Source organism: Portunus trituberculatus, chromosome 14, assembly GCF_017591435.1.
Source record: "Portunus trituberculatus isolate SZX2019 chromosome 14, ASM1759143v1, whole genome shotgun sequence".
Taxonomy (NCBI): Eukaryota; Metazoa; Arthropoda; class Malacostraca; order Decapoda; family Portunidae; genus Portunus; species Portunus trituberculatus.
The window spans coordinates 2,367,824-2,384,264 of NC_059268.1; the positions used below are offsets into that span (position 1 = coordinate 2,367,824).

At 43.3% G+C, this 16,441-nt stretch overlaps 2 protein-coding genes and 1 pseudogene across 2 annotated transcripts; 1 reads left to right on the top strand and 2 right to left on the bottom strand.

The window, feature by feature from the left end:
* Positions 1-936: 936 nt before the first annotated feature.
* On the top strand, positions 937-4,736 carry LOC123503693 (annotated as a pseudogene).
* A 632-nt stretch (positions 4,737-5,368) lies between these two features.
* Positions 5,369-12,875, bottom strand: LOC123503775. The gene is made up of 4 exons (XM_045253776.1): positions 12,154-12,875; positions 11,864-11,967; positions 11,494-11,561; positions 5,369-5,438 (listed from the first exon to the last, which is right to left on the bottom strand). The coding sequence occupies exons 1-4, from the start codon at positions 12,413-12,415 to the stop codon at positions 5,369-5,371; spliced, it is 504 nt and encodes a 167-aa protein (XP_045109711.1). The 5' UTR covers positions 12,416-12,875.
* LOC123503776 lies at positions 12,842-15,295 on the bottom strand. The gene has a single exon (XM_045253777.1). The coding sequence runs from the start codon at positions 15,293-15,295 to the stop codon at positions 12,842-12,844; it is 2,454 nt and encodes an 817-aa protein (XP_045109712.1).
* Between the last annotated feature and the right edge of the window lie 1,146 nt (positions 15,296-16,441).

Here is a 16,441-nt window from a genome sequence, read left to right on the forward strand (position 1 = left end):
CTCTTGTACTCTATCAACTATTCTACAATAGAAACTCAATAAATTAGTTACACAAGACCGTCTTTTTGTAAAACCAAATTGGCTCTTTGATATTAATTTGTTGTCTTCAAGGAACTCGATCCATTGTTTCTTTATTATTCTTTCACACATCTTGCATATTACACTAGTTAGTTAGTTAGTGTGTGTGTGTGTGTGTGTGTGTGTGTGTGTGTGTGTGTGTGTGTGTCTGCTTACTACTGTGGTATAATAGTAGCACCAGCAGTAATAGTAGTAGTAGTAGTTGTTCTGGTAGTCGTAGTAGTAGTAGTAATAGTAGTTGTAGTAGTAGTAGTAGTAGTAGTAGTAGTAGTAGTAGTAGTAGTAGTAGTAGTAGTAGTAGAAGTAGCACTATTAGAAGCAGTAGTAGTAGCAGTAGTAGTAGTAGTAACACTAATAGTAGTAGTAGTAGTAGTAGTAGTAGTAGTAGTAGTATAGTAGTAGTTGAACTAGTAGTAGTAGTAGTTGTAATAGTAGTAGCAATAGTAGTAGCAATAGTAGTAGTAGTAGTATTAGTAGGAGTAGTATTGCTTTAGTATTGTGGTGATGTTGGTGGTGGTGGTGGTGGTGGAGGAGAAGGGCTGGGGTGTGAGCCAACCAGCGAGCAGGAATGGCCCATGACGTCATCCTAAGCTCCTCCCTCCGTACCAGATGTAAACAAATTCCTTTAAAAACCACGTGGTCGCAGTATTCGCGTATCAAAACATTGGCGACTATTCTGAATGTGGACTGACGGAGTGTTGTTGGCTCACTACCGCTCGTTTGTGGTTAAATTAAGGTAGTTTACCCCCCAAACTGACGTGGCTCTTGCCGGCAGCTATGAGAGGAGGCGACGTTTTCCAGGCTAGCCAGCGCAGCGGCAGACGGACACCAGCCGCGATACACACCACTAGTCCACTACCCCTGTTCTGTCCAGCGAAGATTGTGTGCGAGGTCGTGCCGCAGGAGAGGCACGAGCGACGGGATCAAGCACGAGGAGCCAGTGTGGGCGAGTTGTGGGCCCTTACGAGTGCGTGGGACTCCCTACATGTGTTGCCGCCGTGCCAGTGGAGGAGACGGCCATGAGAGGAGGGAGACACGACGTTGGAGACGTGTGATCACCAAGACTGTGGTGCCTGCTGTGCTGCTAGTTCTGTGCTCTGTAATAAACTGCAATTGGGAGAACAGTGTTTCGAGTTACGCCCTGCTACAAGCTATCTAGGCATTATGGCAGACCAGCCCTCCCTTGATCTGAGACTGATACCGGAGTACGACGGCTCAGGCGCGCAGTCTGTGGTGGAATGGATAGAAAAGCTCGAGCTCATCTGTAAGCTGCGCAACGTCAGTGATGTGGCCAGTGTTATCCTTCTGCGTCTGTCGGGAGGTGCATTCGCCGTATACTTGCAGCTTGCAGAGGCGGACAGGAAGAAAGTTGAGAAGATCAAGGCGGCGCTTGTGGGCGCTTTTGCCGTGGATTCGTATATCGCATACGAACAGTTCATCTGCCGGAAACTACAAGGTGGTGAGAGTCCGGATGTCTTTTTGGCGGAGTTACGCCGCCTGGCATCACTGTTTGGAGGTATGTCCGAGAAGGGACTCGCCTGTGCTTTCGTCGCTGGTCTTCCGGAAGGCATCAGACGACTACTGAGAGCGGGCTCGCGGATGGAGACACTTGACCTGCCTCAAATCCTGGCGCGGACGAGGGCATTGGTCCGTGACATCGGTGCCGGTGGTGTCCATGAAGTATGTCTCGGCGCCAGGGCTGGGAATACGGACATTGGCCCAGATCAACGGTTTTTCGTCTGCAATGGTGTGAACCACTTTGCCAGAGACTGCTTGGCTCGTCAAGACACCTATAGCGGCAGGAGCCAGAGGAGCGCTGGACGCACTTCAAGACGTGGTGTGAGGTGCTACCGCTATGGTGTCCTGGGCCACATCGCGTTGGCATGTCCGGGAAACGACCGTGGAGGGGAGGCGTCAGCGCCAGCCTCCTCTCTGGACAAGCAGTGAATGAGGCGCTACCCATCGCGGAGGTGTGGCTGGACGGGAACCGGCGCAAAGTACTGGTGGACACTGGGTGCTCGCGGTGCGTGGCTCACGTCTCGTGCTGCAAAAAGTGGAGGAAAGAAGATGTGGCTATTTTGACCATAAGCGGTGAGGGGCAGAAATGCGAGGGTACGGGTGTCGTGCGCCTCCAACTTGACAGCGGTGCCTCTGTTGACGTAAGTGTTTGTGGTGAGTGTCAAGCCCCTGGGGTTCCCGTTCGTGTTAGGGATGAACGGTGTTGTGGCGTTGGGGGGAGTTGCTGTCAATGCGCACCGGCAAGTACGGTTCGGTGTCGAGAACGCGCCGATCTGCGCGGCTGCCGGCGCTACCACTGACATACAAGTGGATGAACAGGACTTCAGTGTTGCCTATGATACTGCAAGTAACACCTGGACGGCGGCGTGGAAGTGGTCGGGGGGAGACGAGCCCGGCGTCTTGCTGAACAAGGTGGAGGAGTACACTGTGCCAAGTGAAATAAGATCGCGGTATGAGGAGGAGGTGGATAAGTGGATAACAGACGGATGGTTGGTGCCGCACGACGAGTACAAGCACGGTCCTGCAAAAGGACTGAGTCCTCTTATGGCAGTTGTGCAACACAACAAAGGAAAGGTGAGGCCTGTTCTTGACTTCAGGGAGCTGAACACTCATATAGACACCTACACGGCAGATTCTGATGTCTGCGCCGACAGACTAAGAGAGTGGCGGAAGCAAGGTAAGAATGTGTCCATCATAGATCTTAAGCATGCCTACTTACAAGTGCACATTCACGAGTCGCTCTGGCCATATCAGACTGTTATGTACAAAGGGCGAAAGTACTGCCTCACACGTCTAGGTTTTGGTCTGAACGTCGCCCCCTTAATAATGAAGACTGTCCTCAGCTCTGCGTTATCACAAGACCCCGACGTGAAACGTGGGACCTCGGCCTACATTGATGACGTCTACGTTAACGAGGACATCGTCACGGCTCGTCGGGTGGCGGAGCACCTTCATCGCTACGGCCTAACCACCAAGGCTTATGAGCGCGTTACAGAGGGCGCTCGAATGCTGGGCCTGAGGGTCTGGGGGGAGAGTGGCATGCTGCTCTGGGGACGTGATGGCAAGGTGGGTGGTGTGCCTACCTGCCTGACGCGGCGAACAGCATTTTCTTACTGCGGCAAGTTAACTGGCCATTTTCCAGTGTGTGGGTGGCTGAGAGCGGCAGCGGCCTACGTGAAAAGAAGAGCTAACGCGGCTACGCACACCTGGGATGACATCATCGTCGATGCCGGCCTGCGAAGTATCCTGGAGGAAATAGCAGGGAAGTTGCTGAAGGACGACCCTGTTCAAGGAAGATGGGATGTAGGAGGAACAGAGGCAAAAGTGTGGGTGGACGCTAGCTCCTTAGCTATGGGAGCAGCAGTCGAGGTGGAAGGTAAGATCGTCGAGGACGCCTGCTGGTTGCGTCCTGACGGCGCCAGCCATATCAACATGGCTGAACTTGATGCGGTCATCAAAGGACTCAACCTTGCTCTGGCATGGAAGATGAGTAAGGTTGAATTGGTGACTGATTCCTCTACTGTCCACCGCTGGATTAACGACTGCCTCACTGGACGAGCAAGGCTAAAAACAAAAGCTGCCAGCGAGATGCTGATTCGCCGACGACTCGAGATCGTGATGTCTCTGGTTAAGGAGTGCGGACTCGTCCTCACAGTTTCTCTGGTGCCTCAAGCGAGAACAAGGCAGATGTCCTCACCCGCGTGCCACAGCGATGGTTAAGGACGTCCGCGGCCAACGTCATGGAACCACCGCCAGTGTGTGCGGCAGCTGTCGAAACGTCCCTTGACCAATTAGTGACGGACATCCACCATTCCCGTGGCCACCCTGGGGTAAGAAGAACGCTGTACTTCGTAAAACGAGTCAACGCGGCAGTGACGAAAGGACAGGTGCGTGCTGTTGTCGCTTCCTGCCAGATATGCCAGTCTATAGACCCAGCGCCAGTGAAGTGGAGTAAAGGTAACCTGTCGGTGGAGGAATCTGGCAGCGGGTTGGGATGGATATCACGCACTGTAGAGGAAGGTCATATCTCACGCTCATCGACTGCGGGCCTTCTCGCTTCACCATCTGGCGCCCGCTGAGGCTACAAACGAGCGATAACATCATCGAGCAGTTGGAAGCAGTTTTTGTGAGCGCGGGGCTCCGGACGAGATTCTGACTGACAATGACACCGCCTTCCGCAGCAAGTTGTTCGCTCAGTTTGCCTTGCGTTGGAACGTGAATATGCACTTCCGGGGAGCGTATTCACCGTCTGGAAATGGTGTCGTTGAGAGGTGTCACAGGACAGTGAAGGTCATCGCGGCAAGAAAAGGATGCTCCATAGCAGAAGCGGTGTACCTCTACAACATCACGCCCGGGGATGACTGCTCGCCTACCTCTGCGCCTGTGAGCATGTTGTACGGGTATTCGGTGAGAGTGCGGGGAGAAGACGCGAGCAGAAGCAACCCTGCAGTAGAAAACAACCCTCACCATGTAGGAGAAGAAGTTTGGGTAAAGCCTCCCGGCGTGCGCTGCGACGAGCAATACAAAGAGGGCGTCGTGACTGGAGTGGTATCGGATCAAGTCGCCGAAGTTGATGGTACACCTCGTCACGTTCGTGATCTGCGACATCGCGTTTCACCACCAAGACACTAGGACAGAGTAGTAGGCAACTCGGACAATAACTGCGAGGATCTGGTGGTTACGTTTCCTACTCCAGAAGAGCAGCGTGAGGAGGAGGACCCGGAGAGAAACGGTGTCTGCTGTGTGATTGAGGGCTTGCGGAAGATGGGTGACTGAGTGCCTGGGTGATTTAGATATCAGGGGGGAGTGTGGACTGACGGAGTGTTGTTGGCTCACTACCGCTCGTTTGTGGTTAAATTAAGGTAGTTTACCCCCCAAACTGACGTGGCTCTTGCCGGCAGCTATGAGAGGAGGCGACGTTTTCCAGGCTAGCCAGCGCAGCGGCAGACGGACACCAGTCACGATACACACCACTACCCCTGTTCTGTCCAGCGAAGATTGTGTGCGAGGTCGTGCCGCAGGAGAGGCACGAGCGACGGGATCAAGCACGAGGAGCCAGTGTGGGCGAGTTGTGGGCCCTTACGAGTGCGTGGGACTCCCTACATGTGTTGCCGCCGTGCCAGTGGAGGAGACGGCCATGAGAGGAGGGAGACACGACGTTGGAGACGTGTGATCACCAAGACTGTGGTGCCTGCTGTGCTGCTAGTTCTGTGCTCTGTAATAAACTGCAATTGGGAGAACAGTGTTTCGAGTTACGCCCTGCTACACTGAACTACCACGACGCCTGTACCTTGACTATCGGGAGCCGGAAGGTGTGACTGTCGTGGGCGTAGTGGGCGTGGCTTTTGCTCGAATTGACGCTTAACTTAGTGAGTGAGGGAGTGGCGCCAAATGTATAGTCCGCGAAGTTTTGGCTCTCTCTCTCTCTCTCTCTCTCTCTCTCTCTCTCTCTCTCTCTCTCTCTCTCTCTCTCTCTCTCTCTCTCTCTCTCTCTCTCTCTCGATATACGGACATCTCATCTTTCTACATTGAGGAAATACTATTTAATATTCCAATATAAAAAGTTTAGGGCCGTGGTTTTTATAGTTTGAATGATGAAGTTTTGTTACATATCTTTTGTTTATTTTTGCATTGGGACAACATACGGAGAACCGGAATATATATGATCCAAGCCATCCCAACTTTGCTCCGCTAATCTAATCTGGGAAAAGTTCCGCCTATCTGGAGCGGATGTGCCTCCTTCCGCGTATCATAGGCCAGTGTCATGCCCCCTTCACAGTAATAATAATAACAATAATAATAATAATAATAATAATAATAATGGAAAATATAATAATAATAATAATAATAATAATAATAGTAAAGATAATGATAATAGTAATAATAATAATAATAATAATGATAATATTAATAGTAAATATAATGATAATAATAATAATAATAATAATAATAATAATAATAATAATAATAAAGATAATGATAATAATAATAATGATAATAATAATGATAATGATAATAATAATAATAATAATAATAATAATAATAATGATAATAATAATAATGATAAAGATAATGATAATAATAATAATAATAATAATAATGATAAAGATAATGATAATAATAATAATAATAATAATAATAATAATAATAATAATAGTAAAGATAATGATAATAATAATAATAATAATAATAATAATAATAATAGTAAAGATAATAATAATAATAATAATAATAATAATAATAATAATAATAATAATAATAATAATAATAATAATAATAATAATAATAATAATAATAATAATAATAATAATAATAATAATAATAATAATAATAATAATAATAATAATAACAAAAATAATAATAATAATAATAATAATAATAATAATAATAATAATAATAATAATAATAATAATAGTAAAGATAATGATAATAATAATAATTTGAAACAGACAGGAGACTCTCTCTCTCTCTCTCTCTCTCTCTCTCTAATAATAATAATAATAATAATAATAATAATAATAATAATAATAATAATAGTAACAATCACGCAGGGACGCCAGAGAACGCCTGACTTCTGATCTTTCGAAGATTCCTGATTAGGGCAAAGAACACTTGGTAGTTTTCAATGCCTCAAAGACTAATTTCCTCCATCTATCAACTCGGCACAACCTTCCAGACAACTATCCCCTCTTCTTCAATGACACTCAACTGTCTCCTCTTCCATAATGAACATCCCCGGTCTGTCCTTCACCCATAATCTTAACTGCAAACTTCACATCTCATCTCTTGCTAAAACAGCTTCTATGAAGTCAGTCGTTCAGTGGCGTCTCCTCCAGTTTTTTCTCGCTCATCCAACTGCTAACTCTGTATAAGGGCCTTATCCGTCCTTGTATGGAGTACTCTTCTCGCATATTTTTGGGGTTCCACTCCTACAGCTTTATTAGATAGGGTGGAATCAAAAGCTTTTCGTCCCATCAACTCCCTCCTCTGACTGACTGTCTTCAGCTTCTTTCCCACCGCCGAAATGTTGCATCTCTTTCTATCTTTTATCGCTATTTTCATTCTAACCGATTTACTGATCTTGCCTACTGCATGCCTCCCCTCCCCTCTCCTCCCCCACCCTCGCTGCACAAGGCTTTCTTCTTCCTCTCATCCCTATTCTGTCCAACCCTCTAATACAGGGTTTCTCAACCGGGATTCCCCGGAATCCTAAGGTTCCGCAAAAGGTTCCGAAGGGTTCGGAAAGAACAAGTGAGATAAGCTAATGCACTTTTGACTTTTAATCTATAATTTCATATACGTAATATAACTAAACACGCACAATATATTATTGGTTATTGTAATATTATAAAACATTATTTTTCCTTAAATTACTTATTCAAAAATTTATATAATGATATTTGTCACGTGAAATAGAACGAAAATAAAACGAGAAATTCAATATGGTATATAATTTTGCTTTTGCGCAGGGGTTCCTTGAGACATGTCATTTATTTTAAGGGTTAGTAAAGAGTAAAACGGTTGAGACACGCTGCTCTAATACAACAGTTAACCAGTATTCTCTTTCACTCATTCCTTTCACTGGTAACTGTGGAACTCCCTGCCTGCTTCTGTATTTCCATCTTCCTACCACTTGACTCTTCTTTTAAGAGAAAGATGTTAACACATTTGTCCCTGGCTTTTGGATGACTCTTTCGGACCTTTTAGGGACCTGTAGGTCCAGTGTCCATTTTCTTATCTGACATTTTGTTGTCCTTGTCACCTTTCCCTCTTGCATAAATATATTAGAAAAAAAATAAAAAAGAATAATAATAATATTAATAATAATAATAATAATAATAATAATAATAATAATAATGATAATAATAATAATATAATAATAATAAATAATAATAATAATAATAATAATAATAATAATAATAATAATAATAATAATAATAATAATAATAATAATAATAATAACAATGATAATAATAATAGTACTAGAAATAATAATAATAATAATAATAATAATAATAATAATAATAATAATAATAATAATAATAATAATAATAATAATAATAATAATAATAATAATATGATAATAATAATAATAATAATAATAATAATAATAATAATAATAATAATAATAATAACAATTATAACACAACATTGTAGTTTGGTGAGGTGACTCGTGGGAGGTGGGGTGGCGGTACCTTCCAAGCAGTACACCTTTACAATTCATTGCATCAAGTCACCTTTCTTTAAATATTTCAACCAAGGAGGTTGAACAAGAGAAGGCGGCGTGACGTCACCAAAGTGAATGGGACGCGCTAGTGTACCGCTGCTGCCCCTCTAATGACGCCACTTACCATTTACCAGCCGCCCATTGACAACACATGGAAACGCCCGAGTTATTTTCATTGTTGTGTCCATGTTTGGAGGCCGCCTTCCATACATGTGACCTTAAAAGACTCGCAAAAGTCGTGGCACACCGCGCCACGAAGATTTAGACGGTAAATCCTACATACCAGCGAGATAATACAGTGTTTTCCAGCGTTGGTGGACTTGGGTGAGAGGTGCACATGGAAGCTGTCTTTGGGGTAAACGTTTGGCTGGACCAGATCATGTACACATGTACACATGTGCATGTGCATGTAGATGTACACATGCAGGCTACATATACATGTGCATTCGAAATGAAGGATAAATAAACTGTTTATCAGGTGAAAGTTGGCCTGAAGGTTGATTTGTCTTGGTATTCCAATAACTCAACACATGCACATGTCAAATATATCTCTCTCTCTCTCTCTCTCTCTCTCTCTCTCTCTCTCTCTCTCTCTCTCTCTCTCTCTCTCTCTCTCTCTCTCTCTCTCTCTCTCTCTCTCTCTCTCTCTCTCTCTCTCTCTCTCTCTCTCTCTCTCTCTCTCTCTCTCTCTCTCTCTCTCTCTCTCTCTCTCTCTCTCTCTCTCTCTCTCTCTCTCTCTCTCTCTCTCTCTCTCTCTCTCTCTCTCTCTCTCTCTCTCTCTCTCTCTCTCTCTCTCTCTCTCTCTCTCTCTCTCTCTCTCAAATGGTGAGTGATTTGATGTGAGTGTGCATTGTGAAGCATCTATCAGTGAAATGTTCCTTCAGTGTTTGTTCCTTGCCATGCAATGAACGAGAGGAAGCAATCTTTTTACCATCATTTCTCCTGGAAACGCCTGGTGTATTTCTTTCAATATTGCAGCTTCTTGGCATTAACACCATTAATAAAGGGTCTGCATGACATATTGACAAAACTATAATATGGGTTACAAAAGTCAAACCATCAGTTCTCCTTAGCTTTCCTCTAGTGATGCAAAAGAGAGTGGCAATTTCCCATTATTAACACGGGAGAGCGACGCCTATTAATGTTTTGCGTGTAAAAGCGTTTAAGCTCCGCCCGGAGCCCAAACCCTCATCAGCTCCGCGAACTAACACTGCCTTCACTTTTTTTAAGCAGGGCGGGATAGGCGTGTGCCGGTGTCACATGCCGAAGTGTGGCCCGTGACAGTGTTTAGTTGCGTGTTCTGCGCATGCGCAGAAGACAAAGATCGTGTCCTTCACTATTCACAAGACAACTAAATGCAATAAGTGTGATGTCCATTGTCAACACGTCTCAATTAAGCACAAAAGAGTCCTATTCTTCACTACTGATTTGGAACGAACGCATGCGGTAAAGAAGGTCGCGCGGTGTCCATTGCCTTAAGAACACTGAACTCCTTTCCTTCATTGAGACTGGACAAAATCAGGTGTGTTAAGACAGGTAGTGTGAAGTGCAGTGGCTAACAGTGATGGCGAAGAGAAAGACACTAAACCACACAGGAAAACAAAAGCTGAAGGAAGAGGGATATGGAAAGGAGAGCCGCCCACGCAAATACACAAACTGCTTTACTTCAATATGACTGGACAAAAGAAGGTGCGATAAAACAGGTAGTGTGAAGTGCAGTGGTTCCCGGTGACGGCAAAGTAAGTGACACAAAACAAGAGCTAGAGGAAGAGAAACATGGAGCGCGAAAAGAAGAATAAGATCGAAAGCCGGACACACACAGACACAAACTCCTTTCCTTCACTGTGACTGGACAAAAGCTGGGGTAGTGGTGCACATTCATGGCCACGGAAAAGAAACCAAACCTACATGGATACTAAACCTCCACTTTCAGCAGTCGTTCTACACAATAAGGCTCCACATTTTAATTCCCACACCTTACCCTTTATTCAATCAGCCTCGTTGAAGATATTATATGGTATGCAGTCTTGCCATCTCTCTGCTCCATCACAAATAACGACTCGGGAAGTATCTATAATTGTACAGCGAGATGTTCCAATCAGCATAGCGCAAGGATACTGATACTGATGAGTGTTGCGCAATAACCTTTATAACGACAGCACTCTATCATGGTGTATAATTCAATGCTGGTGTGAGGGTTGGGTCTGGCAGGGTGATAAGGTGTTCATCTTACCGCCTGTACATGATCGTCTCCACGCTCTTGCCAGTTCATACTCTGTTACACTGGAGGCTTGTATCTTCGTGGGTTATTAATTCAGTGTTACTACGAGGGATGATTCTTTGAATGACAAAAAGGGTGTTCGTTTTATTTCCTCCATATTACAATTTTAGATGCCTTATTTATTTATTTATCTATTTTTTGCTCGACACACTTTCGGGACTTTCATCTACAGTGAACCTTTTTTTTATCCTTTTATTTCTTATTTTGCCCATTTGACCAGAGCCCATTTCCCATCAAACTAATGAAATATTATCTATAAATTGGCATGCTCAATTCTTGCTTTTAACTTGTGAAGGTTGCTGCTTACCTGCACCTGACTTCCATGTGCTTTCCTTCCTTGATTTACCCTCATTTCATCTGGAAAGCCTTAGCGATGCACCAATTATCATGTATCCTCACTTTCATCAGAGAGAGAGAGAGAGAGAGAGAGAGAGAGAGAGAGAGAGAGAGAGAGAGAGCACAGTATTTATGAGTTAATGTCATGCTGATCATATCAACTTGGTCAAAACTTGTACCAAAAAGTCTTCAACACATGTAGCCAGTGTCCAGCTCCACTCCCGCGTGTAATAATGATGATCGAGGTGAGGTGATGGTGATAATAATAATAAAACAACAGCAACACTCCCGCGTGTAATAATGATGATCGAGGTGAGGTGATGGTGATAATAATAATAAAACAACAGCAACAACAACAACAACAACAATAATAATACTGATAGTAATAATATTAATGATAATAATAATAATAATAATAATAATAATAATAATAATAATAATAATAATAATAATAATAATAATGATAATAATAACAATAATAAAGATTATGTTGCTATAAATAATAATGATAAAAATGATAGATATAATTTTGACATTGGATAAAAAGAAATACTGACAACTGTTTCTCCAGGGCATCAAAAGCGCTGTTGCATCAGTCCGTTTATTGGGCAAAGATTCAACCTGTGAACAATATGTAACACTCACCACGAATTCCCAAAACAAGCCTTGCTCACAACCTTAATAATCCATGTGTAGGATGTTACCTCAAAGTAATCTTAGAATATCACATTCAATTATCACTTAATTCACATCACATTCAATATAAAGAATCAGAGGAAGTAGCAGTTAATGACTGCTAATAGACCAACAATACTATCACAGGTAGCTGGATAAAGCAGGATTTACAAATAATAATACAAGTATGTACTGATAACAACCAATAATAATGAACCAACCAGTACCTGTCAGTAATAATGACTCACAGTATTGACGACACAGATGTCCCGGAGAGAAGATCCCAAACAAGGTAAATATACACAGCGTCCCCACAGCATAAACACCCCATCACGTATCCAACCATCTACCGCTGCAACAAACGGTTACAGTGACATACAAATCATAATCCATCATCATCACAAATCATACGTAAACCACTTTGTCTTCAATATCGTCTCACACAAGCAGGAAATACGCACTACCAAATCCTTGGCTACGAGCGGAACAAAATAAATATGGCGGACTATCACATAGTCCCTGAATTCACACTACATACCTTCCAGCAAACCCGAATAGTAGCGGCACAGATGCACAACACGCCCTCCAATCCACTCCAGCGTCACAAGTATCCTTCCACACCCCACACGCCAATCTGCTGGACTGGCCAGCCCGTTCACCTGTCCCTTGAGTCTTGACCATGCCTCCACTCCGCCACATCCACAACAAAAGACAATGGCAAAGCGCAACATACACCCCTCCGCTCCGCCACGTCCACAACAAAAGACGACAGCGAAGCGATACATCCACCCACTCGACATAAATTAATAAAATACATAACAGCAATTGAATTTATCATTGGTCGTAATGATACACTCCCACACGGAGTTATGTTACATATGACATTGCAAAACAAACAAAAAAATGTACAAACAAATACGAATACATACAATGAAACCAGCGAGATACACAGTAATGCATAAAAAAGGGTAACATTCAGTATAAACTCAAGTACGTTCCTCAATGGGCAAAATTACCACGATACGATGAGCAGATCTCTTTACAAGTATATCTTTTCACCCTTATACCTAACACCACCTCTCTGGGGTTTATACCTAAGAGTAACATTTCGTACCTTACCATCTTTGCTTTCATTTGCTACTGCAACCTCAGCAAACTTCCACGTCCCCCGTACAATATTGCTGTCCTGAAACAACACAATATCACCGATCTGTAAATTACGGCGCTCAATGTGCCACTTTTGACGAATCAGAAGAGTGGGAAAAAATCCTAGTCCATTTTTTCCAAAATGAATCTACAATGCGCTGGTGGAACTGCAATCGAGATTCATGACTAGGAAAGTGCTCAAAGACACCCTTTGGAGCTTTGTTAGAGGTACGTCCAAGGAGGAGGTCGTTAGGGCAAAGGTATTTTCCAAGTTCTGGATCACATCCTGGCTTTATACCTATAGGTCTTTCATTTAGTATATTTGAAATCTCAAAAAGGGTTGTCTGTAATTTACTGAAGGTTAATACATTATCACCGATAGCCACAGTCAGACTTCTCTTAAGGGATTTGATTAGACTTTCACTAGCACCGTTTTGCCATGGTGCGTCTGCTGATGCATTGAAAACCCATTTAACCTCTCCCCCTTTATTGCAAGCAAAATCTTGTATGTCATCAGAACTTAACCTGGACAGATCTATCAATCCTTTACTGGCGGCAGTCAGTTGAGTACCAGCATCTGAATAAATTTCACGCGGACATCCTCGGATAGATACGAATCTTCTAAGTCCATCAAGGAAATCCCTAGTGCTATACCCTTCAATTAGATCCAGATGAACAGCACGAGTGGCCAAACAGTTGAAGATTACACCGTAAGCTTTACCTCTTGAGCGACCCTTGACCATATCTTTAACTAAAAGGGGGCCGTACAAATCTAGGGCAGTGTAGGTAAACGGAGGAGATGGTTTGAGGCGTTCTTCTGGCAGCTGTCCCATAAGTTGACCAACTATTTCTTTCCTCAGTTTGCGACAGGTGATGCATTTGTACCTCACAGATTTGATCATGTTCCGGACCTTTGGTACCCAAAACTTGGATTGAATCTTGGCTAAAGTTACTTCAATGCCAGCATGGTCCAGACGATGCATAGATTCCACATACAACTTAGTAAAGTCATGATCAGGAGAAAGCAAAATAAATCCGTCCTGATCATAGTTATTCTTTAACCATTTAGGGATACGCTGACCGACAACAATCACCCCAGCTTCATTTCTGGTAGGCCCTAACCTACGGTACTTAGTTTCCCAATCAGGATCAAGTTCAGATTGAACTTCCTTCACCCACAACATTTCAGCGATCGCAAGATCTTCTACAGTTGGAGTTAAAAGTGATTCTCTAAGAGATCGGGATCTGATCGCCCGTATGACACGACTGGTAACCCTTATCAGTTTCTCATGGCTATTGAACCGAGAAATATCAAACAATTTGCAAAGACCTGTGGTAGTAACATCAGCATCAGCGTGAGAAATGAAGATGCCCACTTTATCAGGTAATTCCGAGACAGGGTCTTTCCTTATAGGCCACATGCTGATAGGGAGAGACAGGAAGGCGGGCCCCATTTGCCAAATGGATCCTTCAGCAAGATCAACAGGTTTAGCAGGTTTGGTGGTCATGTCCGCCGGATTGTCTTTCCTAGGTATCCACCACCATTCCTCGGGATTAGTTTTACTTTGAATCTCGGCAATTTTCGTAGCTGTAAAAGTACCAAACCCGAAACTCTCCTTCTGAATCTGAGCCCGGACAATAGCAGAGTCAACAATATGTATTACAGATTCAAAGTTATAGTTAAGTTCCTTTGTGATGGTCTCTCTCATCCGAGCTGCAAGTAGGGCTCCACAAAGTTCAATTCGAGGGACTGATAACTGCTTGAGCGGGGCAAGTTTAGACTTAGCCATCAAAAGTCTAGAGCTAAACATTCCTGTACGATATTCCCATCTAACGTAAGCACAAGCTCCATATGCTATAGTAGACCCGTCTGAAAATATGACCAATGTAGGGTTACCAACGTGGTCAGCTTCCCTAACACATCTGGGAAACCATAGAGTTTCTAACTCAAACATCATCTGGAAATAATCCAGCCATTCACTTCTAATCTGTGGCAACACTGCATCATCCCAACCGTATTTTGCATCTTCATCACCCTCTGGACAGACAAGACGCCTCAACATCAATTTTGCCTTTAAAGTTACAGGGCAGACAAGTCCCAAGGGGTCAAATTGGGTTGCAATCTGACTTAAAAGCATTCTCTTGGTCAAATACTGGGGTGTCTCACCGGTAAGGTTATCCGGTTTAAGATCTGGGCCCGTATGTGTCTTGCGATGTTTGGGAGAAAAATTTATTTTCACACTAAACACAAATACGTCTCTGTTGGGTTCCCACACAACACCCAAGACTTTTTCTTTTTGAGTTTCTGCTAGATCCAGTTTGCTAGGGTTATGAGCACCTGACAGAATCCAATGTTTCACCTTAAATCCTCCTTGGCCTAAAACAAATTCAATCTCTCTCAGTAAATTGTTTGCTCCCTCATAATTGTCACAATTTCCTAGTATGTCATCCACATAGCTGTTCTTCACTATGGCATTGACTGCAACAGGGTACTGGTCTTGAATTATTTCCGCAGTTAATCTTAAAGCAAGCATGGCAATGGTACCACTAGGCTTATCGCCGAAAGGGACACAAGTTAAAACATAATGATCTGGTTTGTTATGGACCTTCAAGTCTCGCCACAAAAAGCGATGGCAATGCTGATCAAATAAGGACATATGGATGGTATTGTACATTTTGGCCAAATCCCGGCGAACGCCACCTCCTCTTCTCTGAATCTCAACAGAACTCCTAGGAGAGAATTCAAAACATCTGGGCCCTTTGCCCACATTTCATTTAAGGAGAAGTTCATGTACTTGGCGGAAGAATTGAAAACTATCCTAAGTGGAGTAGAACTTGAGTCTGGCTTTAGCACTTCAGTGTGAGGAATATAAAATACTGGTCCATCGTATCTGTAAATCTCATCCTCAGTCAATTTCCTTGCGACTTTCCTAGCAATCATATCATCAATTTGACTCTGGTAAGCCTTGCAGTAATCTGGTCCTAGTTTATTGAGCCTCTTTTCTGTGGCAATCAGTCTTGCAAAAGCAAGGGATACATTGTTGGGCAAAAGACGGGGATCTTTTATCCAGGGATAGCTGACAACCCACCTACAGTCTGCCGAATCAAACACTAACCCCTTAGTAATTAAAGCCAACTCCCTTTCATCCTTTAGACTATAGTTATTTTGACCAGGCGTACAGTTTCCACATTTACACCCCGAACATTTTGGGTAACAGGATACACCAAGATTTTCAATGTTGAAATAACTATCTAAATCTTCCTTAATAGTTTTCTTGGGTAAAGAGGAAATTTCATCAAAATTCACAATGTTAACATGGTTAATCCTGACACTAACACTTGGCTGAGATCTATGGGAAATCAAAAGTGGATGAGAACCTCTCAAAACATAACCGAATTGGTTTTGCATAAGTTGTAGGTTACCCTTCGTCTCCAACACTTGAGGCATAAGGTGACAATAGTCAATTCCTATCAATAAATTTATCCTACCATGAGGTCTTATTACAGGGTAGCCATTCAAACTAGGGAAAAGTCTGGACACAACACTCACGTCGACTTCATCGACTGGGGCGGTAATTTCGTCTATGCCACAGGCACTGATCTCCCATTCATCTCCATTCATGTCGACTAATGGGACCACATACTCCTTGCTAGCGACAGTTTCCAAGCTGTTGCCAACT